The sequence below is a fragment of the Macaca nemestrina genome, chromosome 7 (genome assembly GCF_043159975.1).
Source record: "Macaca nemestrina isolate mMacNem1 chromosome 7, mMacNem.hap1, whole genome shotgun sequence".
NCBI classification, from domain to species: domain Eukaryota; kingdom Metazoa; phylum Chordata; class Mammalia; order Primates; family Cercopithecidae; genus Macaca; species Macaca nemestrina.
This window is the reverse complement of record NC_092131.1, coordinates 32,411,240-32,438,610: the sequence shown is the minus strand read 5'-3', so window position 1 is coordinate 32,438,610 and position 27,371 is coordinate 32,411,240. Positions and strand designations below refer to the sequence as shown.

Genomic DNA, 27,371 nt, shown 5'->3' with positions numbered 1-27,371 from the left:
GCAGTTTGTGGGCAAACCCTCCTGGCCGAAGGGAGATTGCACCGCCAGCCACTTCCTCCAGTTCCTTCCCTCTGCCTGTCGTCACGGTTACCTTGGCCTTGTTGGGGGTGAGGTTAAGGTTGGGCGGAATCAATTTCAGCCAGGTTTCTATTTTCCCAGATACAGGTCAGCCAGAGGAGCTGTCACTTCTGGTTCAGTTTCAAAGAAGGCCAAGGGACTGGGAGGTGCTTGGGTGTGGCGGTGTTGACAAGGCGCCTCTGCAGCTGACTCCCAGGTGGGGTGGGAGTCGGGCAGGGAGAAGCTCAGAGGTGGTGAGGAGGCAGAAAGGGGGCTGCCCTGCCAAGGCCTGTGCTGATGGCCATGGTGCTGGTCTCGGGCCCAGGCACTCTGTCCTGAGCCCCCAGAGCATGCTGGGAGTGTGCAGAGAGAGGCTGTTTATTTTCCTGGCCTATAGCCCTTTGGGCTGAGACCTCGTTCCAGGCCTTGGGCTGCCAGAGTCACCCCCCGCACCCTTCTCCCTGGCTGGAGAAGTGAGAGAGTTGGCAAGCCCAGGGCAATCCAACGGCTTCTCTAATGGCCTATGACTCTGGGCTGTCCCCAGCCCAGCTGGTCCTGGGTGTCCTTCAGATTTTCCTGGTAGGTAATGTACAGCAGAGGTGCCACATCAAGTGCTCCTGACGGACTGGGGCTGTAAGGGCTGGTGGTCAGGAGCAGGATGGTTGAAACCACAGAAATCTGAGTTTGAATCCTGACTCTGCTATTTTCTAGTTGTATGGCCTTGGGCAAATTGAACTATTGAGCCTCAGTCTCACCATCTGTAAAATGGTACAGTAATAGTAACTTCCTCATAAGACTTTGATGGTGTGGATTAAAAGATATGTTTTTAAAGCATTTAGCAAAGTAGGCAACAAATGGCACCTCTTGTTATTATTACTAATGGAACAATAACAACAGCAACTTTGATTCGAAGTCTGTGCTAGTGGGCAGTGAGTCTCCTTCTCCCCATTTGAGGGGTCCTGTTTCATGCATAGTGAATTTCTTAACATGTCCTGAGGAAGAAGCAAGCCTGGAGACTCAGGAGGCCCCTTGCTTGTGCCCCAGGGTCATTCAGCTCTTCCACAGGTGGGCATCCTAGGCTGGGGAGACTGTTAGTGACAAGAGGAAATGGATCCCAGCATTTGGAAGGACCAAGAAAGGAATATTGGGTATGGAGGGGCAGGGAAGATCTTAAATCCCAACAGAAGGTAAGTGGAGAAGACAAAGATAGTCAAGGAGGTAGGAAGGGGTGGCAGTGGAATGTAGAACCTGTGTCCATGCCCAAGGCGTTTTTAAAGGAAGTGCTTGGGAACGACTGGCCTGGAAAATTGTACCCAGAGGGCTTGGGCTGGGCAAAAGAAAAGGCCGTCACCGCCCGTTGGGTGCCACCTCTATGTGAGTAGACTTGCCAAGCTCCTGGCCTCCTGAACTCCTCATCTGGCTTTAATCCTTTTCTCTGCTTTTGCATATTCTTCCCCCAGGATGCCCACCTGTGGGAGAGCTGAGGGACCCTGGGGACAGAAGCAAGGGGCCTCCTAAGTCTCTGGGCTTGCTTCTCCCTCAGGACATCTGAACCCAGATATCTGTCTTAGTCCATTTTGTGTTGCTATTACAGAATACCACCAACTGAGTAATTTATAAAGAAAAGAAATTTATTTCTCACAGTTCTGGACGTTGTGAAGTCCAACAGCAAGGTGCTGGTGTCTTGTGAGGGCCTTCTTGCTGCATCATCCTAGGGCAGAAGGTGGGAAAGCAAGAGAGTACAAGAGAGCAAGAAAGGACCAAATTTCCTTTTATAACAAACCCCCTTTTCTAATAACAACATTAATCCATTCATTAATATTGTTACTAATCACCTCTTAAAGGTGTCACCTCTCAACACTGTTGCATTGGGGATTAAGTTTCTAACACTTGAAGTTTGGGAGACACATTCAAACCATAGCAGAATCCCTTCCCTTTTTGGCCTCTGACTCCTCCCTGGGATGCTCTAAGAGGATCCTTGGACTGGCTGGGAGATACTTCCAATGCTCCAGGCAGTGGGCTGGCAGAAGTGATCACTTGTTCACTGCCGAGACATGGGTTAGAAAGGCGAAGTTGTCCCTCTGTCTGTGTGTCAGGAGAGAAGCTGTATTCCAAGCCTGCCTCAATGTCTAATCAGTGGCTCTGTGCCCTCACAGCTAGATGAGGAAGAGGAGCGAAGGAAAAGGCGCCGGGAGAAGAACAAAGTCGCAGCAGCCCGATGCCGGAACAAGAAGAAGGAGCGCACGGAGTTTCTGCAGCGGGTGAGCTGACTGGGTGGGTGGGGAGGTCTGCCATTCCTTGGAGTGAGCTTGTGTACTCTGGACCAGGACAGGCCATCAGATGTCTCTGTAGTCAATGAGCATCTGCTGGCAGCTGCCAAAGCAGCCTTGACCCCTCTGCTCTTTGCTACCTCCTGTTTCCTCTCCCATCTCTGAACTAAGACAACTAAGGGCAGCCTTCAGCAGTTCCTGCCCACACAACCCCTGGAAGCCCAAGAAGGAAGGAGGAGCCAAGTTCCCCTCCACTGAGGATAGACCCTTGGTGCTGATTGACCCAGATCGTCCAGGACTGCCACTCTCTATTTTGGCTCCCTGGTGGCTACCAAAGTTGTCTAGGGTGGGTGCCAGTGAAGCTAGGTAGTAACATCCTGCATGTAGGCACTGGACACAGCCTCTGGCCTGGCTACCTATGCACAGAGAAAAGCTCCTTCCCTTAGCTGCAGGTGGCTTATCCAGCCCTGCATGCCATCTGGCCAGCCCCTCAGCTCCACTGAAGGTGACCTCCAAGCTCTTTGATGCTGCCTCTGGGAATCAGAGGTCAGCTCTGCATGCAGAGATCAGCCAGGGGTTGCTTTTCCTCCTGGCCCTACCTGCCCTTTCATTTGGAATGTGCCAAGCAGGATGTTTGTTCTTTTTCTCTCGAGTCCTGCCTCTTAGAGCTTCCCTGCATCTCAGAAATGGTGGCTGGCAGTGAGGAAACATGACCAGAAAGCTAATCAGTCCAGGCCAGGAGTCTCTGGTCTTTCCACCCCTAATCATTGTTTCACTGCTGAATAATAATAATGATAATGTATAATAATAACAGAATGGGGCAGGTCCTATTCTGTAAATACACAGTAATTAACAATAGTTGCCACTATTTGTAAAGTTGGGTGCTGTGCTAAATGCTGTATGTACATCATCTCATTTTATTGGGATAATAACCATATGAAGTAGGTAACTTCATTATTCTCTTTCTACAGATAAGGAAACTAAGGAAGTGTGGGGGCTAAGTAATTTGTCCACATTTCTGCTATATTGGCATTCATTCATTCATTCATTCATTCATTTGCTCTTTTGTTCATTAATTGATTCAACAGGTATTTTTAAGCATGTACTAAATGTGCATTCTTGTGTTGGGTACGTTGGGGGCACACAGGAAGGAGCAGACACAGTCCTCCTGTGGGAGCTGGAGAGACAAGGCTAGATTGGCCTGGTGTTCTTGGACTCTGGAGGGTCTGTGGGGATCTTCTCATACTTGCAACAAGCAGAGAGCTATTCTGTGGTCCTGGGTGTAGACGGCATGGGGCCATGTATCTACCTGCAGGCTGTGAGTGTCCAGGGCAGGGAATGGTTACTGTAGACAGGAGTTAGACTCCTGGATCTGGGAGCCCGTTGGAAGAGAGGGTGCTACAACATTGGGCTGGGAATCTTCAGGAAGTTTCTAAGACACGAGCCTTCAAGATGGATGAAGTGTCACATACCTCATTTCCAGCACCGAGTGCCTGCCATGAGCAGAGCTGGATGAGAAACAGCAGGGACTAGAGAAGCTTCGCGTGAGATCCCTGCCTTCAAGAGCTTGTCAGCCAATTGCTAGGCGAGATACGCCTGAGCGGACAGCATGTTAGTGACACACCAGTGCAATAAAGAGTTGGTGCCCAAGGAACGGCACTCACTGCCCTTCACATTCCAATAACACTAGCTGAGTACCTACGGTGTGCCAGGCATTTCCCATGTTTTATTTAATCCTTATAACATTCCAGTGAGATAATATTATTTATCCCCATTTTAGAGACTGACCTGTAGCTCAGAGAGGTCAAGTTACTTGGCCAAGGTCACACTGCTAGCGAGTGGTGGGCTTGGATTTATTCATCCTTTGCTGATCCACTCATCCATTTAGTAGGTGTGTAGTGAGTGCCTGGGACACAGAGGGCAGGCAGGCGGTGTTGGTAGTGGGATGGGAGGCAGGAAACAAGGAATAGTGACGTGTGCCGAGCGTTGTGTCTGGTAAGCCCAGCGAGCTGTGAGAACACACAGCAAGGGCCCTGTCCTGGTCTAGGCTAAGGAAAGGCTGCTTCCATTCAGACATAAAAGAGGAGTAGGAGCAGTGAGATGGAGGCCCTAGGGGGTTATGAGGAATGGAAGGGCTCAAGCAAAGGCAAAAGGTGCTGTTTAAGGATGTGTTTAAGGCATTGAAAAGGATACCAGCTGGAGTTTAGAGTACCAAGCGGTGGGCTGGAGAGGCAGGCAGGGCCCAGATCCCTCATAATAGGGTGATGCTAGATGCTGGGTTGCCTGAGCCATGCCCAATCTGTGTCTGTTGTCCTGGCCTAATAATTAGTAGCCGCTTCCTTCACTCTCACAAGTACTGCACTAGGATGATGAATTATATGGTCATGGAGAGCCACTGAAGGGCTGCAGGAAGGGAGACGCATACCTTCAAAAGATCCCACTGGCGGCAACGTGGGGCACAGATTGAGGTAGAAGGATCAGTTTTGGAAGTGTCGTGTTGTTCCAGTGAGAGAGAAGTGTGTGGCCTTGGGGTCTGGGAGGAGATTTGGGCAGCATTGTCTGGGCCCAAGCCTAGCCCTCCACTCACCCCTGTGTTCTCCTCCTCCTCCCCAGCCGTGGAAGCAGAGGTTGGGTGTGAAGTTCAAGGCATGAATGCAGGCGGCTGTGTTGACAGTCAGTGCCTGCAGACCTGGGGGGATTCTCTTGTAGTTTATTTTTAATAGGTAAAATACAAGGCTCAGAGATACATATATTAGCTGTTAATAAATATTAATTATTTTTGAAGTAAGGGTATATATACAGTTGGAACACATATCTACAGGCGGCCTTTCATAGCCAAGCATTCTGCATCTGTGATTTGACAAACAGCAGATCAAAAATATTCAGAAAAAAAAGCATCTGTACTGAACACATGCAGACTTTTTTCCTTGTCATTATTACCTAAACAACACAGCATAGCAGCTATTTACATAGCATTTACATCGTATTAGTCATTATAAGTAACCTAGAGATGATTTAAAGTATATGGGAGATATGTATAGGCGATATCCAAATAACACTCCATTTTATATAAGGAACTTGAGCATCCTTGGATTTTGGTATCCTCGGGGAGTCCTGGGACCAATTGCCCACGGCTACTGAGAGACAACTGTATATATATATTAGAGGTAAAAAACCACCGTCCCACCCTTGACCCCTGGACACCCAGATCTACACCTGCAAGATTCTTACTGCATCTCAGAGTTTGCCTGCCTAGACTAGCCGAGCCCTGAACCCAGGGAAAGAGGCAGGCCTTGGGAGGGGTCAGGGCCACACCCCACAGGCCCTGGGGCTACCTCAGTACCTCCTCCAGTCTGCAGTCAGGAGCAGTGGCCCTTAGGCTTCTGCCTTGTATAATGCTGGCAGCTTCTCTCACAATGCTGTCCTAACCCAGGTTCTTTAGATGTTAGTAGCAATAATGCTATCTCACATTCCTCTGGTGCCCTCTGGTCTTCACAGCCACTCTCTCCTTGATGGTCACAGTGGCCCTGGGAGGAGGAAATGCAGTCCCATCCATTGATGAAGTTCAAGGTCACACAGTGGCCGAGTCAGGACGAGAACCTGGGGCTTCCTCTGTGACCCACACAATATTCAGGTTGCCCAGACTCAAAAGAAATTAGGAAACTCGTTCGCAGAAGCATAGCTAGCAAGTAGCAGAGTCAGGATTTTAATCCAGACAGGTCTTTCAGGCTCAAAGGGCATATCAGGCTGCTTCTCAGCTCTTACAGAAAGTTAGTGGAATTCTATTTTATGTGCCTTAGAATAGCTTTTTAAAAATATAGATTCAGACGATCTTTTGTTGTTGCTATTGCTGTTTTTGAGACAGAGTCTCACTTTGTCACCCAGGCTGGAGTTCAGTGGCACAGTCATAGCTCACCGCAGCCTTGTACTCCCAGGCTCAAGTGATCCTCCCACCTCAGCCTCCTGAGTAGCTGGGACTACAGGCACACCACCACGCCTGGCTAATTTTCTGTTTTTTGTAGAGACGAGGTTTCCGTGTGTTGCCGAGGCTGGTCTTGAACTCCTGGACACAAGTGATCCTCCCACCTCGGCCTCCCAAAGTGCTGGGATTACAGGCGTGAGCCACCATGCCCAGCCAATTTAAACAATCTTAATGCTTAAAGTCCCCTGGGCCAATCATCATATTTTCTGGGAGGAAACTGAGGCCCAGAGAGAGGAAGTGACGTGGCCAAGGTCACACAGCCAGGATTAAAAGCCAGGACACACAGCTCTTCACCTTGTATTCTTTCTACTGCCTTTGCCAACCACAGTGTAGGAGGCAGAACCTTAACATGTACTAATTCTATTCTAAAATAACAAATGGTTTCATTTTCTCTGGGGCAATAAATATCTAAAAGAAGGCAAAACAATAAACAAAAATGCAGCCAGAGGTACATGCTTCATAATTAATGCGAGAAAGATCTTCGCTTAGTTCCTTCATTAATTAGGAAAACAAATTAGGTAATTGCTGTTATAAAGTCACAAACCACTTCTACAATCATGGTTTTTAAAAAAAGATTCTTCTGAACTCAACTTATACTTACACAATAAATAAATATGTAGAGCCAACTAATAACTCTTTGAGTATGGAAGGCAGTAGAACTAAAAGGCAGTTAGCTACATCCTGGCCGGACACGGTGGCTCATGCCTGTAATCCCAGCACTTTGGGAGGCCGAGGCAGGCTGATCACTTGAGGCCAGATGTTCGAGACCAGCCTGGCCAACACAGTGAAACCCTGTCTCTACTAAATATATAAAAATTAGCCGGGCGTGGAGGCACATGCCTGTAATCCTAGCTTCTTGGGTGGCTGAGGCATGAGAATTGCTTGAACCTTGGAGGCAGAGGTTGCAGTGAGCCAAGATTTTGCCACTGCACTCTAGCCTGGGTGACAGAGCCAGACTCCGTCTCAAAAGAAAAAAAAGCAGTTAGTTACATTCTGACAGCCAGTCAGAATTTGGGATATTCCATGATGTACCCTAACATTTAAAACCCACAGAATATAATGTTCTTTGTATGATAGCTGCATGAGTGAAGCAAGTTACCCTACACTGCACTCATCTTTTTGTGTGATACAGACGCTCCCATGGAGTTGGTTTGACACGTGGTAATTTCTAGGAGGCAGATCTATGTGTGCAGTGCTATTGAATTCTGCCTGTCAGAGGCTTCCCCTTGCATGTCCAGTTTTAACTTCAAACTCACTGTACCCAAAACAAACTCCTCCTTTTCCTTCCCGCCACTTTCCAGAACAGCTCCCCTCTCAGGCTCCATTCCTCAGACCCTCCATCGGGTTCATAGTCAGCTCTCTGCCCTATCTCCTTCCTTCTCCAAATCCTGCCAGTCACCAAGATCTGCTGATTTTTATTTGAGACATCTTCCTTCTTTCCCTCTCTTTCTTCTTTATGCTATTCTCTTGCTTATAAGTTACAGTAAGTCTCTCTGTTTGGTTTACAAAGTGCTTTTCCCTGTGAGTTCATCTAATCCCCAAGAGCCTCATCTGGCTGCAAAAGAAATAACTGAGGCTCAGAGAAGTTAAGAAACTTGCTTCTAGACTCAGATTCTCAACCCACAAGCTTTCCAGAGCTACGGGCTGGCTCTCAACCCACCTTCTCAGCTTTCTACCCTACTATGTCCTAAAGCGAGCTGTGGTCACAGTGGAATAGTTTTTCCTTCTAAACCCATCCTAAGCTTTCCCGTGCCTGGGTCTTTGTTCACTCAGGGTTCTCCACCCGCAAGTCCCTCCTTCCCCTTCTCAACCCAGCCTGAGTCAACCCATCTTTCATGCGCAAGGTCAGACCCGCTCTTTAGCCCTCTCTAAGGTCTTCTGAACCCTGGGTGGCTGATGGTCACACAGCAAGCTCTGCCTTGTTGCACAGATTGCTGCTTCCGCTTACGGTGGAAATGCCACAAGAGCCAGTTGGGGACTCATGGCCCTTGGATTCCCCGGGGCATTCACTGTACATAGCAGGGCCTCAGCAAACACTCACGGATGGGTGGGTTACCCTGACACTCCTTGAATCGGAGGCTCAGGAGAGTTTGAAGATGGAGCTAAGTCCTTGGGCTGGGGAGACCATGATGGTCAGAGGGTTTGTAAGAAGTTCCCAAGGTCACCAGAGAGTCACCAGTGAGCAGGGGGCTGACACTGGCACCTAACTGCCCCAGCCTGAGGGCTCACAGGCTTCCATGGATTCACACGGGGTCTCTCCTGGCCCTCCAAGATGCGCCTCTCTGGGAATTCTCCGAACAGAGGACCAGGCCAGCTTCCCAGTCACGTCCCAGCCTGTGGAACCAAAAACCACCAGAGCTGGTTTTTAATATTTTCCCCGAGCATTTTTTTTCCCTTTAGTGAGGCTGTTTTCTCTCAGCGTCTGGTCACGAGGCCTGCCCGTCTCAGCAGTTCTGAGTTCCCAGGCACTCATGCTGCCGCCTCGGAGATGAGTACAAGGAACAGTTCGGTCAGACTGGCTGTGGGAGGAAGACGGCACCCTTGGAGGGAGAGGGTTGGGCCCACTGAGGGTTCTGGGGACCCCCTGGGGAGGCTGCTCCACCTGTGCCCTGCCAGGAGGACCGGCAGGCTTATGGGCTCACAGGCCCTCTGGTTGTCACATACGCAGTTGCAACTACTGCTTGCTCTTTGATACAGGTTGCTCAATCTCTGCACTATCGCCATTTTGGACTAAATACTCCTGGGGCTGGCCTGTGCATTGAAGGGTGTTTAGAGCATCCCTGGCGTCTACCTGCTAGATGCTGGTAGCACAGCTCCCCCTGAGTTGTGATCATCAAAAATGTCTGCAGACATTGCCAAATGTCTCCTAGGAGGCAAAATCAGTCCTAGTTGAGAACCACTGGTCTGAAACTTTGCTGGTCCTCGAATAAATGTCAACTCTCAAAGTTTTTAGACATAATCCAAGAAAAATTATTCGGATGCTGTTTTACTGTTCAACTCCCCAAGCCTTGAATGGATATGCCCATCTGCCATCTACACTATGGACGTGTAATCCTCGCCACCTCCCGAATCAAATCGTCAACCTTCCTTTCTTCCCCTGGAACCTCTCCAGCTGAGCTGGAAGTTCCCTGGAAATCTCACTCGAGGTCTATTGGAAACCTCATTTGGGATCCAGCAGGATGACTGCTGATTCCCTGTCTGTGGGGAAAGCTTCCAGATTATAGGGATAAGGAAGAGGCTATTGAAATAATTACAGACTAATAGCTAGGAAGCACATGTTTTAGAAGGAATAACATGACCACACTGCACTCACTCATCCCACCGGCCAAGATATCTCCCACATGTGTCTGTCACACATCAAAGCACATTGCCATTACACCGCCATCTGTGTCCCCCTTCAGGGACCCCCATGCTTGCTCCATAGACCTGCTCTAGGTCCACCTGGCCTTTCTTTGCCCACCCTTTCTTTCTTGTGCAAAGGCCCTGAGGCAACAGAGTATTTGGCATATTTGAGCGATAGCAAGGCAGTCACTGAAGCTGGGGTGGATCGAGGGAGGGAAGAGAGGTGGGACGTGAGCCTGGCTGGCCCTAGAATATAACCTGAATGTAACGCCAGTGTCACCGCTGTGGCGGGCACTGCCTGCAGAAAGTCAGTTAGCCAGGGGCTCAGTAGCAGGGTCTGTGCTTCCTCCTGCAGAAGACAGGCCAATGCCAGCTCAGCATGCCCTGTGCCTAACTACAGAGCCAGTCCCCGTGAAACTCACAGCATGCTTCTGTGTCTGCACACAGGAATCGGAGCGGCTGGAACTCATGAACGCAGAGCTGAAGACCCAGATCGAGGAGCTGAAGCAGGAGCGGCAGCAGCTCATCCTGATGCTGAACCGACACCGCCCCACCTGCATCGTCCGGACCGACAGTGTCAAGACCCCTGAGTCAGAAGGCAACCCGCTGCTCGAGCAGCTTGAGAAGAAGTGACCATGGGCTGGGAGGAGGTGGAGGAGGAGGAAGAGGAGGAGGACAAGTGACGAAGAGGGAGGAGGAGGGGGGCCCCAGATGGCCCTTCCTTTGGTGCATGAAAAACTGTACAATGAGGTTCAGCACAGCCAGCATCAGCCGAGCTTTTTTGTGAAACTCAGATCAGCCACCCAGGGGGAAGAGCAGGCTGAGGAAACCCAGAGGGACCAAGCGCTGAGACCAAAGTTGACCCTCGGGTAGGGCTGTCCTGCCTGGGGCCCCACTTGAAGAAGGCAGGACAGAGGCACCGAGGCCAGGGAGACACCCAGTGAGGCAGCCCTGGGCCCTCCTCCGGCCTCTTCACCAGGGCACCCACCCGAGGAACCTCCGAACAGCCAGGAAAAGCCATGAGTTGCAACCAAAATGAGGCTGAGGACAGAACTCAGAATGAAACTGCAACCCACCTGCCCCCAGCCCTGCCCCTCACCCTGATGCGAAGCTGGAGAGGGGCGTGCTGCAGGGCCCTGATGCCCCCACCCACCTCGGTCCAGCGCGGCCCTGCCCAGGAGGCGGCAGCCGGGCGCACCCTCGCCAGCCCTGCTGGAGTTTGCTGTGGGCACTGAGGCGCGGGCGCCCTTCCAAAGCACATACTCACCGAATGTTTACAGACTGGCTGTCCTGGCAGGGCTTTCAACTGCACATGTTTTTTATACTTTCCTTTTTTTTTTTTTTTTTAATATTTTTTACAAAAAAAAGATTTTATACAAGCAATATATATATGGATTTCTATAATCACTCGATGTGATACAGTATAAATATGCTATGGTTTGTTTGTTATGAACAGATAGCCACCAGTTACGGCCGTTGTGTGTAACTCCTAAGTACTGTAGTCTCTGGGTGTCGGGGGTGGCCAGGGCGGGGGCGGGGTGCATTTCCATCCTTGTAAACCCTTCATAGTACTCAGTCCTGTATCGCTCAGTAAACATTGCTCTTACGTACACAGCCGCCTTGCGTGGTGTCTGCCTGGGGAATGGGTGCAAGGCCCTCTCAGAGTCAGAGACTGTTTGGCACCTCTGCTGTAGGCCCTTTTGCTCTCACGACAGCTCTCCTATTTCACAGATGAGGAAGCTAAGGCTCAGAGACATTAAGCCACCTGCAGTTACTATTCTGAGAGCAGTCCGTGTGTTCACTCACTCTGCAGGTGTTTTCTGAGGGCCTGTTTTGTGTGCCAGGCCCTGAGAATTCACTGGAGGATGAAACAGACCTGAGTCTTGCCCTCTTGGGGCCTTCAGTAAGGAGTGAATCCTGTGCTTGCTCCATACATTGTCTCATTTCGTCTTCATGGCAGCCTTGCCAGGGAGCAACACTTGTCCCCATTTCACAGATGGCGAATTAGAGGCCCAGGGATATTAAACTCGCAGCCACCATTTGTTGAAGACTTATTTTGTGACAAGCAGACATAGTCTCTTCCCTTCTCACAACAGCACAAAATAGGCATGATTCTTGCCGTTTTACAGACGATTTAACCGAGGCTCAGGGAAGGTAAGCGACTTATCCAAGGTCACCCAGCTAGCAAGGGACAGAGCTGGTGTTTAACTCTACCTCCAGAGGCCTGTGACTTTCCTCCTGTCACCAACCCGCTATGATTGTCCTCGTGGTTTCTGGGAAGGCTGGATGGAGTTTCAGGTTGTCCCATGATCACAGAGTGAACCACCTACTCTGGTCAATGTGTGCCTGACCCGGGGAAGGGTGTGGACGGCTTCCTCACCCCCTCACCCCCACAGCTGAATCCCTGCCACCCAGAGCCGGAGCAGCTCAGTGGCATTCACTCAGTGCCTGCTGTGTAGCTGGCACTCGGCAGTTCTCAAGGCATGCGTGAGGAAGGCGGGAGAGGTGTTTTTAGCTCCCTTGTATACTGAAGCTTGCAAAGGCTACAGTTTACCCAACTAAACTTGACTCCTGCATTCTAATCATGTGCTCTTTCTCCTCCATTGATGGACTTAGGATAACTAGTTGCTGGTGATGACTCGTGTCAAGAACAGCAGTGAACCTGGGTTGCTTCCCAAATCGTGGACGAGACCTTCTGGGATGGGCAGAAGTGGAGAATGGTGATTGACACACCTGTGGTCCCTCCCTCGCTCACTCCTCAGTTTCTCTCCACTCAACACACTTGTCGTGGACTCCGCTGCACCCCGCCCTAGAAACAGGACCTGGTCCCCTCACTGTCAGCTGTGGCAGAGGGTTGTGGCAGCGCGTTGCCTTCTGACTCGGGGGTCTTGATGCTGTTGGTCCGGACGATGCAGGTGAGGCAGTTCTGTGTCAAGAACCCCTTGCGCTGTAATTCTTTGATATTTTTCAAGCGATGAGAAAAATGAAGTGGACTTACCAGGGCCCCTCCAGTGACCTAGTGGATGTTCTTGCAGGACTGCCACGTGCCACTGGCTGTGGCTCCCCTGGTCCTGTGCTTGGCCACCAGGAGCTGGCATCTCCAAAATACAGCCTCCTTAGCCTTTTTGACAGCAGGTGCACTGTCTTTCAAAGTCACCACACCAGTGACTTGTGCTGTGCGGAGCCTTCCTCACCAGGACCACTGGCCACTCCTGTGGCCAGAAGTCACAATTATAGGCTTCATTGCAAGAGCCAGCATTTGAGTTTGTTCTGGGCACCTGCCACTGTGCATGTGTGACCTCAGCTGCTTTGTGCAGCCTGGCTGGGAGGTAGGTACTAGCATCCCAACATTACAGATGAGAAAACTGAGGCACACAGAAGAGGTAACTTGCCCAAGGTCACAGGTGTTAGGTGGCAGAGCCAAGGTGTTATTGCCAGTCTGACTTCAGGTGCATAAAACCTGAGACTGAGCCTCCCCATGAGAGGAAAAATATGTTTGTGGTGTGACCTCAGTTGCCAGGGAGCTTGTGCAGGAAGCCGGGAGAGATGGCACAGACCCACACGTGCTCACAGCGCATATCAAGCATTCCCAACCCTCAGGCAAACCATCTCCAAGGGTGTGTACAGAAAACACACCTTAAAGGCAAACGGGTTCATGATGTAATCTATTGACTAGGTGTGAGCCTCATTTTTCTTATCTGTGAAGTGGGAACAGTAACAATCCAAGTCTTTCTATGGAGTTATCAGGATCAAAAGAGGAATGGATATACGAAGTGTTTTGTGAAATAAACTCCCCTAAAATGGTAATTATTTTGTCCTCTGTTAGCGTGGATAGTTGTTGATATTTACATAGTACAGTTATTTAAATATGTTTTATTCTCTAAAGATGGGCTGCCAAGTTTGTGTTCTGACCCTGTACGTGGTCCCTATGGTGTAACGAATGCCTGAGATCCCAGACTCCTGGATCTGTTCAGCTCCTGACTGGTCACAACTAGCCATGCTGGATGCATCATTCCCTCCCTGGGCCTCAATGTGCCCTCCTGCCAGGTGGTCATAAATAAGACCTGTGCCACCTCTGCCCAGGGTTCCTATGAGAATCAATCGAGTTGATGAATGCAACCATGGCCTGAGAAAGACAAGACACTTTAGCCATCAGATGGGCAGAAACAAGTATGTGTTGGTAAGAATATGGAGTAAAGGTTGGGAGGCTGAGGCGGGCGGATCACAGGGTCAGGAGATCGAGACCACCCTGGCTAACACAGTGAAAACCTGTCTCTACTAATAATACAAAAAATTAGCCGGGTGTGGTGGCACGCGCCTGTAGTCTCAGGTACTCGGGAGGCTGAGGCAGGAGAATCACTTGAACCCGGGAGGTGGAGGTTGCAGTGAGCCGAGATCGCGCCACTGCACTCCAGCCTGGGTGACAGAGCTAGACTCCATCTAAAAAAAAAAAAAAAAAAAAATATATATATATATATATATATATATATACACACACACACACACACGCGCGCGCACACAAAAGGATTAAAGGAAATTTACATATCCTGCCAGTGAGAAACTGTGCAAAGCAATTTGGAAATAACCAGTAACACTAAAGCTAAACACATCCTTTGACCTAGCAGCTTTCCTCCCTAATCTTGGAAGGAACTCTAGCACAGGGGCAAAAGGAAATGTGCGAGAATGTTCACTGATGCTTTGTTTGTATTTTTAAAAAAAGTTGACAACAACCAAATGACATAAGAACAAATAAATTGTGGTATTTTCCTAAAATTGAATATTACTCAACAGGTAAAAAGAATGAACCAGAGTTGTATGTATCAATGTGGATAAATCTCAGAAACCTACTGTTGAGATGGAGGGTAGGGGAGTGAACTGCACGAGGATACCACTAATGTCATATTTCTAACTAAATGTATACGTTGATACTTTGTTGTTTATGGCTACACACAGATCTGGGTATAAAAGCCTGCACAAGAATGCTGTCAATATCACAATCAGTCATAGGGAGTGCTCTTGGGAGGGCTGGGGAGAGGAGGGAACTAGGGATCACAGCAAGGGTAAGTAGGACGCTGGATTTCAACTTCAACTCTACACATAACATTTCATTTGTTTTTTAAAAATCCCCATCAAATGTAGAATGACATTAGGATTTTTCAGAGGTGGGTGATGTATGCACAGATGAGGGCTGTCTTCTTCACACTCCTCTGTATGCTTGATATATTTTGCAATAAAAGAGAACAAGCCACAATACAAATAGATGGTTTTGTTTTTATTATTTCCTTAGCAAACGCAGGAAAATAAAAACAAATCTGAAATTACAATGGAATTGCAGCATATGCTGCAATTTGAATTTATGCAAATTTAATTATATGCCTGAAGAGAGAGAGAGACAGTTCAAAGGGTGGAAAGAGGTTAGCTGGTTGAGCCCTGGGGGAGGGTCCCCGGGGGTGAGGACACCTTAAGGAGTGTTGCTCTGCTCTGCACTCAGTGGATCCTGGTCCCTGCTCTCTACGGGAGGGGCAAGTAGGGCGTGTTCAAGGTTCGTCTGGACGATAGACTTCTTCCTTACCTGCTGACTTTTCAATCCAAGCCCTACTCGAAAGCCAACTGTACTGCGCCTGTAAGAGGAGCTGTGGACTGGACGGTGAGCAAAGGGGAAGCCTTTGAAGACAGAACCCAGTTTTGACAGGTATGTTCATTTTCTATTGCTGCCATAATAAACTATCACAGATTTAATCCCTTAAAACAACACAAATTTTGTCTTACAGTTCTGGATGTCCAAAGCCCAAAATGCTTCTTACTGGGCTAGAATCAAGGTGTCGGCAGGACTGCGTTCTTTTTGGAGGCTCTTGGGGAAAATCCACTTTCTTGCTTTTTCCAGGTTTTGGAGGCTGCCCGCATTCTACCTTCAAAGCCACCAATGGCCACACATCTTTCTCACCCACTGCTATGACACTGACTCCCTGCCTCCCTCTTCCCTCCCTCCTCCATCTTTTTTTGTTTGTTTGTGTTTTGAGACAGAGTTTTGCTCGTGTTGCCCAGGCTGGAGGACAATGGCACGATCTCAGCTCACTGCAAACTCCGCCTCCCGGGTTCAAGGGATTCTCCTGCCTCAGCCTCCCGAGTAGCTGGGATTACAGGTGCCCATCATCACACACAGCTAATTCTTTGTATTTTTAGTAGAGATGGGGTTTCACTATGTTGGCCAGACTGGTCTCGAACTCCTGACCTCAGGTGATCCACCCGCCTCGGCCTCCCAAAGTGCTGGGATTATAGGCATGAGCCACTGTGCCCAACCTTCCCTATGCCATCTTTTAAGGGCTATTGTGACCACATTGGGCCCACCCCGCTAATCCAGATAATCTCCTTATTTTAATGTGTGCTCATTAGCAACCCTAATTCTACCTGCAACCTTAATTCCCCCTGACCACGTGACATAGTCATAGGTTACAGGGATTAGAAGGTGGACATCTTTGAGAGGAGATTATTCTGCTCGCCACAGTGGGATATTCAGAATTGAAGGTTCTTAACTATTAGGTTGGTGCAAACGTAATTGTGGTTTTTGCCATTAGTTTTTAAAGCCAAAACAGCACGTCCGCCTCACCTAATTCTCCAGGTGGAGGATTTGTGACTCTCCTACTGCCCCACATTGTGTAATCCATGGGAGCTTTGATCTCCTTGACATTCCACAGAATCCTGCTCCTGTTGCGTGGTGCATTGTGCTAATCAGACCCACAGGGCAGCAGCTGCAAGCGCTCCAGAGGCCCTAGTGGCACACGAGCACGAGATGCGGGCAAGGAGGCCTCATGAGGGTTCTGGGCCTGCCACGCTGAGGATGTTTACTTTTAATGGCAAGAACCGCAATTACGTTTGCACCAACCTAATATGACCCTTCTCACTACTAGGCAAGATAGACTATTTCCCATTTAAGTGCCATGAGGATGGAGTTCCTGTGTGGTGCATCCCTAGTGCTCGTCACAGTGGTTGGCACATAGCAGAAGGTCAACACACACTATCCACAGACATACAATCTACAGACTTACACACAAACTCACAGATATGTGATATGATGGAGACACAAGCATAGTTACATGCACACCAAACAGACACACATGTAGATACACAAATACGTGTATTCACAGACACAAGCGGACACACATTAAATGCAAAGTAATGAGATTGATGCAGGTCCTATTCCTTTATATTACAGTTCTGAAATTCTGAAATGAGCTTGTTCATCATACCAGTGTATCTTTGTTCTTTGGAAATAGCTAGCTTATGGTTAATAAGGAGGTTAGGTAAGGTGGACATACTGTTTTGGCTTTAAAAACTAAATATTGTGAGAGACTGATTTTTTTTTTTTTTTTTTTTTTTTTTTTTTTAGATGAAGTCTCCCTCTTTCGCCCAGGCTGGAGTGCCGTGGCACGATCTTGGCTCACTGCAACCTCTGCCTCCTGGGTTCAAGAGATTCTCCTGCCTCAGCCTCCCGAGTAGCTGGGACTACAGCCGTGTGCCACCACGCCTGGCTAATTTTTGTATTTTTAGTAGAGACGGGGTTTCACCATATTGGCCAGGCTGGTCTCGAACTCCTGACCTCAGGCGAACTGCCCGCCTTGGCCTCCCAAAATGCTGGGATTACTGGCATGAGCCACCGTGCCTGGCCTGAGACTGATTTTTTTTTTTTTGTTTAGCTCCTAAACCGACTCTGTGGGTGATTCCTAAAGAAGCAACTACTAATGCTTTGGAACATTCACAAAGTAATTACATGTTCGTGTCAGCCTCTACCTCTCTGAAGGAGGGTACGCCCCTGGGTGGTCACCTGTTCTGCTCCACTTAAAATCCTCTGACTCTGTTGCATGACCAGCTCTGAACAGGTGAGCAACTTTACACAGGTGTAACCTGACAAAGCCTCCCTACAGCTGCACACCCTGTACCTCCCACTTCCTGTCCTGGGGGGCCTCCGTGGCTGCCTCCTTGGCACTTGCCCATATGGAAACCTGGAAATTTGGGGAGTTAATGTCTGTAGGGCCTCCCTTGACTAATTGAGAGGCGGGAGGCAGAGACAGTGAATCAATGTTTTTCCCTTTTATTCTCCAGGTGGAGGATTTGTGACTCTCCTACTGCCCCACATTGTGTAATCCATGGGAGCTTTGATCTCCTTGACATTCCACAGAATCCTGCTCCCATTGCGTGGTGCATTGTGCTAATCAGACCCACAGGGCAGCAGCTGCAAGCGCTCCAGAGGCCCTAGTGGCACACGAGCACGAGATGCGGGCAAGGAGGCCTCATGAGGGTTCTGGGCCTGCCACGCTGAGGATGTTTACAGTGGTGCAGCGTCTGAGGCATTCTGAAGCATCTCATTCAAAATAAAGGGCAGGTTATTGCACTTTACTCCCTATCACTAAGAAAGAGGCACGGGCCCAGCGGACCTCTTTGGATTTTGGAAGCAGCATATTTACCACATTAAGGAGGAGTCCTTTTCAGTGCCTTGGAAAGCTGCCAGTGTTTTTTGTTTTGTTTTTTTGTTTTGTTTTGTTTTCAGACAGGGTCTCACTCTGTTGCCCAGGCTGGAGTGCCGTGGTGTGGACCTGGCTCACAGCAGCCTCGACTTCCTGGGTTCAAGTAATCCTCCTGCCTCAGCCTTCTGAGCAGCTGCGACCACAGGTGGACACCATCACACCTGGCTGATATTTTTTGTAGAAACAGGGTCTTGCCATGTTGCCCAGGCTGGTCTTAAACTCCCGGGCTCCAGTGATCCCCCCCGCCTCAGCTTCCCAAAGTATTGGGGTTATAGGCATGAGCCACTGTGCCTGGCCAACCTGCCAGTTTTGAGTGGGGCCTAGAGCAAGGAAGGGCTCTGCAGATCCAGGCTTCCGTACAAACTGCTCTGCCACGCACGCCTTGTAACCTAGCAAACCCAGTAGAGCTAGAGGTATCCATGGTCCATAAGGTTGGCTATTTCAAATGCACAACTCACGATAAATTAAAATAAACTTTATATGTCATTTCCTACTTCGAAATGTACCCAATAAGGATCACCTTTCCTTGCCCCAGATGAAAGTTCTAGCAACTTTTCTGCTCACTCTGTCTGCTTTTCTGCAGACAGTCCTCTGCCATACTAAGCACAATTTATTAATTAGAAGCTCCAGTCTAAGAGAGACTCAAAATCACAGGTTTTATTTAATGTTCGAATCTTCCCCCCATCCCCAGCTCAGGCCTGCAGCAGGCTGGTGGCCTGCAGTGGGGCAGGGAGAACCGACTATCTCTTCTTTATTTCTCCCCTTGCCCATCTCCTCCTCTTTCCTTCTTCCCTTCCTCCCTCCCAAGCTGGCTGGCCAGTTTCTGACCTCTCCCAAGGATGGAGCAGGCGGTGAGAGCAGTGGCAAGGATGCAGGAATGGCCTCATGACATTGACCTGTTAGGATTCTGAGCTGGCTTTGGGTGCACTGGGCTTGGCATATATTCAAACTGATCCTTTCTTTCATAGGTGCTTTTGTGAGTTCTTTTGAGGCTTCTATCTTCAGGGACCTTTTTCCCGTATGTCCCAGGAGACTGCTCTCACTTCTAACATCTTGCTGGTACATCCCAGCATCCTCCACATGGCGCTACTAGACAGAACCCAAGACAGTCCAGGGTTGGCTTTGGGAAGCCCTTGGCATCCCATTTTCTGTACCTTGCCCAGAGACATGCAGGATATACAGACAGCCCAGCACAACCACTTCTTTACATGGTTCCATGGAAGTCTTCTCGCAGGGCTCCAGAAGAGGAGGCAGCAGCCCCTCCCTCCTGCCTGAAGGCAGGCAGGGACTCAGCACCGCAAGGGCTCTCTCAAAAAAAATTGCTCTACAAATGTCCCCCCAACCTTTGTACTTGGAGCCCTTCTTATCTCCTCAAACTGCGGAAGAGTCCAATCGTTTTGTAATAAGTTGTTTGAAATGTGTACAGTCTGCAGGTGGTGATCTGGCTTCACATCTAAGCCTTGATGTCTCCATCAAAACTTTAATTCTTGGCCAGGCCCTGTCGCTCACGCCTGTAATCCCAACACTTCGGGAGGCCGAGGTGGGTGGATCATTTGAGGTCAGGAGTTTGAAACCAGCCTGGCCAATATGGTGAAACCCTGCCTCTACAAAAAGTACAAAAATTAGCTGGACATGGTGGCAGGCACCTATAGTCCCAGCTACTGGGGAGGCTGAGGCTGAGGCAGGAGAATCACTTGAACCTGCGGCGGTGGAGGTTGCAGTGAGCTGAGATAGCGCCACCGCACTCCAGCCTGAGCCGCAGAGTGAGACTCTGTCTCAAAAAACAAACAAACAAACAACCAAAAAAGCCACAACACTTTAATTCTAATATCCTGATACATTGTTTTCTAGGCTAAAGGGTAGATGATGATTGTAAAGGTTTATGGGCTCATATTACCTGGCTGTGAAAAAGAAACTGCATAATTACAGCTAAGAGGATGGCTTCCCTGGGAACTAAGGGACAGGTACTAGTTTTTATTGAGTACCAACCATATGCTGGGTTCTCCTGAGGTGAGTCTTATATTAATATTTGTTGTTGAAGAAACTGAGGCTTAGATAAGAGACTTGTCCAGCATCACACAGCTGGCACCACTGGACTTAACTCAACTGAAAGTGAAAGTAACTGAGCCCCTTCCAGGCTGGAAGGCAAATATAGACCCAACAAAATCCCTGCCTTCAGGGAGGACACAGTCTCTCGGGGAGGAAGACAGGTCCCTGTGGTCAGTGCTGGACTGGGGCAGGTCTGGGGTGACAAGGAAGAGACTTCGACCTAAACTCGGGTAAATTTCCTTCTGAGGTGAAATAAAGCCCCACCCCAGCTGGGTGTATGTCGGGGTTTGGTGACCATCTTATTCTGTTCCCCCGAGGGTCGCTCTCATGCATGTCAACGTTTTCGTCTTTTGATGGCAGTCCGGGCCTCCCCCACCCCGACCCCAGTGGTCAGCTCAACAGCGCGTGAACCGCTTCCTTCTTGGCCATCTCACAGTTGCCTCTTTCAGGTGACCAAGAGGCCGTCACTGCAGTGGTGGCCTCATCCTCAGGGAGGCTCTTTTTTAATTTAATTTTTATTTTTTATTTTTTATTTTGAGACAGAGTCTCACTCCATTGCCCAGGCTGGAGTGCAGTGGTGCCATCTCCATTCACTGCAACCTCCGCCTCCTGGTTTCTAGTGATTCTCCTGCCTCAGCCTCAACCTCCCCAGTAGCTGGGACACCAGGCACTCACCGCTACGCCCGGCTAATTTTTGTATTTTTAGTAGAGATGGAATTTTGCCATGTTGGCCAGGCTTGTCTCGAACTGCTGACCTCAGGTGATATGACTGCCTTGGCCTCCCAAAGTGCTGGGATTACAGGCATGAGCCAGCGTGCCCAGCCACTGGGAGGCTTTTCTAGTTGGTGCCATTACACTCCATCCCAGCCTGACTGCCCTTCCTGAAAGCAGAAATCCTGAAAAGCTAGTCACAGGCTTTGCGGATTCAGCTCCCCCTAACCCCCAAATCCTTCTCTTCCAGCCCTATTCACTGCAGTATTTATAGCCCAAATGTGAAAGGTATAATTATTCTCCTCTGACTTTCTTTTCTTGAAATAAAGACTTAGTCCACCCTTCTATTTGCATAACACCACCTGAGAAGAAATCTCCTCGGGGCCCAAGGACTTGAGCGTCTGAACTCACTGACTTTATGCAGAGTTTCTGAAAAAGCTCTGTTCCTCTTTGAAGGCACAGAAGAAACCAGAAGAGACTTCCCTCAAATGCATTCCCTTCAAGTAGCTGAAACCTTTGCATTTCTAAAGCGGCCTCTAGCCCAGGCTCCAGAGACACCCTTTCCCTCATTAGAAAGGAAGGGAACTGTGAGGGCAGTCCAAGGCCACAGTTCCTGGGGCTCATGAAACAGGCATGAGTGAAACATTCAGCTTCTTAGGGAAGGGCTTTTCGGGTCAATGCCTGGTCGAGTGGGCCAGACCCTGCTCTGTATCGGGTGCGTGGAGGGGTCGGCGGCCCCTGCAGTCAACCCCCATCCCTGACTGGGCTCCTCTACAAGGAGCAGATGATCCACGTGGGGCCTTAGAGTTTCTAGCCCTCCCACGCACAGGACTGCAGTTCTTTCATTCGGACTTGCCAAAAGCGGGATTTTCTTTCATCATAAACTGATAGATAAACAATGAGATTGACTAAATTAGTTACATAAATAGAAAAGCTGTTCACAAGTATAACACAGAGGTGTGGATTTCATTTTGCAGCCAATTCCTCCTTACTAGGAAATGTATGCTAGAAATCTAGCCAGCAGGGGTGGCTAAACTTAGAGAAGTCATTCCTGTTTACCTTCTTTTTTTAAATCTAAACATTTACTTGAAAAGCACAGAAGGGTTTTTAAAAATGACCTATAATCAAGAGAATGGAAAGAAAAGCCACAGACTGGAAGAAACTATTTGTAAAACACATATCTGATAAAGGTCTTATAACTAAAATATACAAAGAACTCTTACAACTCAACAATAAGAAACCAAACAACCCAATTAAAACATGGGCAGAAGATCTGAACTGACACCTCAAAGATACGCAAATGGCAGATAAGCACATGAAAAGATGCTCAACATCATATGCCATTAGGCAATTACAAATTAAAACAATGAACTACCTGCACACACCTATTAGAGTGGCTGAAATCCAAAACACAGAGAACACCAAATGATGGGCAGGATGTGGAGCAACAGGAACTCTCCTTCACTGCTGGTGCAAATGCAAAACTGGTGCAGACACTTTGGAAGACAGTTTAGCAATTTCTCACGAAGCCAAACCTACTCTTACCACATAATCTATCAAGCACATGTCTTGTTATTTACCCAAATGAATTGAAAACTTATGTTCACATAAAAGTTGATAGCAGCTTTTTTCATAATCACCCCAAAGTGGAAGAAACCAAGATGTCTTTCAATAGGTGAATGGATAAATTATGATATATTCAAATGGTGGAATATTATTTAGCAGTAAAAAGAAATGAGCTGTCAATCCATGAAAAGACACGGAGGAACCTTAAATATATTTTGCTAAGTGAAGGAAGCCAGTCTGAAAATACTGCATGATTTCAACCATATGACATTCTGGAGAAGGCAAAGGAGGGAGATCATCAAAAGATCTATGGTTGCCAGCGCTGCAGGGAGGAGAGAGGGAGTAACAGGTGCAGCACAGGGGATTATTAGGGTGGTGAAACATTTCCATATGATACTGTAATGATAGGTACATGACATTATGCATCTGTCAAAACCCATAGAACTATACAACCAAAGAATGATCCTTAATTTAAACTGTAGATTTTTGTTAATAACAATGTATCATTTTGGTTTATCAATTGTAATAAGTGTACTACACTAATGTAAGTTCTTAATAATAAGGGAAACTGTCAGGGAGGTGATACACAGGGTGAGGCAGTGTGGAGAAGAGGGAGTATATAGAAACTGTAACTATACTCAACTTTTCTGTGAAACTAAAAATTAAAGTCTATTGACCAGACACAGTGGCTCAGGCCTGTATCCCAGCACCTTGGGAGGCCAAGGAGAGTGGATCACTTGAGGTCAGGAGTTTGAGAGCAGCCTGGTCAACATGACAAAACCCCATCTCTATCAAAAATACAAAAATTAGGCATGGTGGTGGGAGCCTGTGGTCCTAGCTATTTGGGTATCTGAAGCACGAGAATCACTTGAATCTGGGAGGTGGAGGTTGCAGTGAGCCAAGATCATGCCACCGCACTTTAGCCTGGGTGACAGAGTGAGACTCCGCCTCAATAAATGAATAAATAAAGTCTACTAATTATTTTGGAAAGGCCTATGATCCCATTTCTTCTTTTTAATCACATGAAACAAGGTGGATACGCCTCTTGGGGGTTAGTAGCCTGCCACTGGTGCTCCCGGGCTGGGGCTGCACTCCTGAGGCTCTACTGTTCTGAGGTCTCAAGAGTGGCCCTGCTCCCAGGACTCCACTAGGAATTGCCCTGGTGGGGACTCTCCACAGCAGCCCCTTCCCTGTGTCATTTCTTTGCCTGGGCCCTGAGGCTTTCTGAGGCATCCCTTGAAATCCAGGTGGAGGTAGCCCTGCCCCTGCAGCTCATCACAGCATGCCTGTGGAGTTAGCACCACATGTAAGCCGCCAAAGTTCGCCACTTGTGTCCTCTGGAGTGGTGGCTTCAGCCACACCTGAGCCCACCTGAGCCACAGCTGGGGCTACCAAGGAGCACCGTGCCAGAATACACATAGCAGAGACTTGAGGAGGCCCTGGACTGGGATCCCCAGGGTCCCAAGTCCCACAGGGGACCTGGGCCCCTCCCTTGATATTAATTTGCCCTCAGTGCCCTGACTGTGATGGGTGGGGCAGTCTCCGAGATCTCAGAAATGCTTTCAGGGTTATTCTTCCATCATCTTGGTGAACAGCATCATCCAGCTTCCTTCAATCTATACTAACCTGTTTATCAACAGATTAACAGATTTACTAATCTGTGGTCACTTGGCCACACCGTTGGCTTTCTCTCTTAACATGCTTTTTTATTCTTTACATGGCCAGGCTGAGAATTTTCCAAATCATTCGGCTTCCCTTTTAATTAAAAATTCTGTCTCTAAGCTGGGCGTGGGGGCACACGCCTATAATCCCAGCACTTTGGGAGGCCGAGACGGGCAGATCACAAGGTCAGGAGTTTGAGACCAGCCTGGCCAATACGGTGAAACCCCGTCTCTACTAAAAATACAAAAATTAGCTGGGCATGCGCACCTGTAGTCCCAGCTACTCAGGAGGCTGAGGCAGAATAATCACTTGAACCCAGGAGGCAGAGGTTGCAGTGAGCCAAGATCGTGCCACTACACTCCAGCCTGGGTGACAGAGGGAGATTCCGTTTAAAAAAAAAAAATCCATCTTTAAATTATTTCTCTTCTCGCATGTTACCATGAACACTTAAGAGAAGCCATCCACACCCTGAACACTTTGCTTTGGTATTTCTTCTGCTAAATATGCTAGTTCATTGATCTTAAATTCTGCTTTCCACCAAGCAGTAGGACACAGATACAATTCAGTCAAGTTTTTGCTGCTTTATAACAAGGATAGTCTTTCCTCCAACTTCTGATAAGATATTTCTCGTTTTCATCTAAGACTTCATCAGATTGGCTTTTTCTAGAATACCAGCCTTCTGTTCACAACCATTTAGATAATCCCTAACACTGAGGCTGTCTCTACAATTTTCCTCTTCAGAGCTCTCATTGGAATCTCCCTTAACATTCTGGTCATGATAATACAGGCTTTTTCCAGCATGTGCCTGAAAACTATTCCAGCCTCTACGCCTTAACCAGTTCCAAAGCCACTTCCATATTTCAAGATATTGGTTATAGCAACAGGCCTACTTCTCTGGTACCAATTTCTTAGTCTGTTTGTACCTCTACAACAGAATACTACAGACTTCGTAATTTATAAATAACAGAAATTTATTTCTCACATTTCTGGAGGCTGGAAAATCTAAAATCAAGTTGCTGGCAGGTTCAGTGTCTGGTGAGGGCCTGTCTCTGCTTCCAAGATGGCGACAGGTTCAGTGTCTGGTGAGGGCCTGTCTCTGCTTCCAAGATGGCGGCAGGTTCAGTGTCTGGTGAGGCCCTGTCTCTGCTTCCAAGATGGCGGCAGGTTCAGTGTCTGGTGAGGGCCTGTCTCTGCTTCCAAGATGGCGGCAGGTTCAGTGTCTGGTGAGGCCCTGTCTCTGCTTCCAAGATGACGCCTTGTTGCTCTGTCCACCAGAAGAGAGAAACACTGTGTCCTCACATGGTGGAAGGGACAGAGTGACTGGAAGGGGGGCAAACTCCCTCTATCACACCCTTCTATGAGAGCATTTAATCCCATTCATGAGGGCAGAGCTCTCATGCCTCAATCACCTCCTAAAGGCCACACTTCTTAATACTGTTGCATAGGGGATTAAATTTCAACATGAATTTCGGAGAGGACAAAAACATTCAAACCGGAGCAGTAGACTTTCCAGCCCATTCTATTCCTTCACTTCACATACCCCACAACAAGGTAACCCTCATTTATGATTTAGGGTGCACACTTCTTTACACTTCTTTGTTTTATCCCAATTTTCTACAAATACATCTAGATAGACACACACACACACACACACACACACACACACACATACGGCATCACACATTTAAAAGAAATAAAGATGAAATTATGTTTTACCTCTTAGTTTGCAAATTACTCATTTCACTTACATTATAAACCTTTTCCCAGGCTATTTGTGTAGATCTAAACCTTTTTAAAAACCGGGACAACATAGTAAATCCCTGTCTCTATTTTTTAAAAAAAGAAAACCAGGGCTGCTTACATCCTACGTGCACTAACAGTGGTCATTAGGCAGGGTTTGATTGCTAAAGAAGATTCACAGGATTCAAGTTGACAATGCTTACAAAACTACTGCTTATTGCAGCAAAAGTATTCATTTAATGCAGCAACAGCAGTTAAGTAAGACATCAAGGGATCCAGAGAGGCCAGGTGCAGGCTCCAATTGGTTCACCTCTGGAAGAGCCACGCAAGACATACCTTCTCTCTAGAGTCACCCGTGTGTCATGGAACACCTCAGAACTGGGAGGCCCAAGCTGGAGTTTCCACCAGGGTGTCATATACCCTGCTGCTCATGTAGGCATGTTCCTTGCTGTGTCACCAGTCCCAAAAGCACAGTCCTCCAGGGGTCTCACCAAGACCAGGAACAAATCATCAATCTCACTGTTATCAATACACAATGCTGAACAAAGTAAAAATAAAAATAAATACTGCTGATAAGCCCATACAAACCACGTTGAAATCCCTCAGACTCATGGTTATGAAACAGCACTATTAATCGGTATCTTTAATGCCTCGACCAGGGCTCAGTGCTGTACAGGAATAGCTTTTATTTCGGTAAATCAGTCTATGTCAATTCCAGGCCTGCTGGAATTAACCCTTGCAACAACCATGGTTTATATGAACCATCCTGTGTTCAACCATTTCCATAATGATGTATGAGTCAGGGTTCTCCAGAGGAATGGAACCAATAAGAAATGTGTGTGTGTGTGTGTGTGTGTAGAAGTACTCCATGACTTATAATGGGGTTGTGTCATGATAAACCCATCATAAATGGAAAATATCTTAAGTCAAACTTTTGAGTTATATTTTCAATTTGCGATGGGTTTATATAGATATAACCCTGCCATAAGTCAAGGAGTGTAATGGATACATATCACTTTTGCAACTTCGTAAAGTAAAAAAATCATGAGTGAGTCCAGGTGTGGTGGCTCACACCTGTAATCCCAGCACTCTGTGAGGCTGAGGCTGGTGAATCACTTGAGGTCAGGAGTTCAAGACCAGCCTGGCCAGTATGGTGAAACCCTGTCTCTACCAGAAATACAAAAATTAGCTGGGCGTGGTGGTGCATGCCTGTAGTCCCAGCTACTCGGGAGGCTAAGGCAGGAGAACTGCTTGAACTCAGGAGGCCGAGGTTACAATCAGCCAAGATCACACCACTGCACTCCAGCCTGGGTGACAGAGCGAGACTCCATCTCAAAAAAAAAAAACAAAATCATAAGTGGAAATACGTAAATTTGCTTATATATTATGCAGTATATATGTAATATACATTTATATTTTATATATAATTTATATATTTATATTATATATAAACATATTTATAAACATACT

At 47.9% G+C, this 27,371-nt stretch overlaps 1 protein-coding gene across 5 annotated transcripts in view; it reads left to right on the top strand.

The window, feature by feature from the left end:
* The window catches only part of LOC105495775 (Jun dimerization protein 2), a 42,609-nt gene extending 31,585 nt beyond the window's left edge, over nt 1–11,024 (top strand). For all 5 annotated transcript variants that reach the window (XM_011765513.3, XM_011765509.3, XM_011765514.2 and 2 more), the window contains 2 exons: nt 2,214–2,318; nt 10,099–11,024. In XM_011765513.3, coding sequence (XP_011763815.1) covers nt 2,214–2,318; nt 10,099–10,284 — 291 coding nt within the window. In that variant the 3' untranslated portion in view covers nt 10,285–11,024. The remainder of the gene's footprint in view (nt 1–2,213; nt 2,319–10,098) is intronic.
* Nucleotides 11,025–27,371: the final 16,347 nt, after the last annotated feature.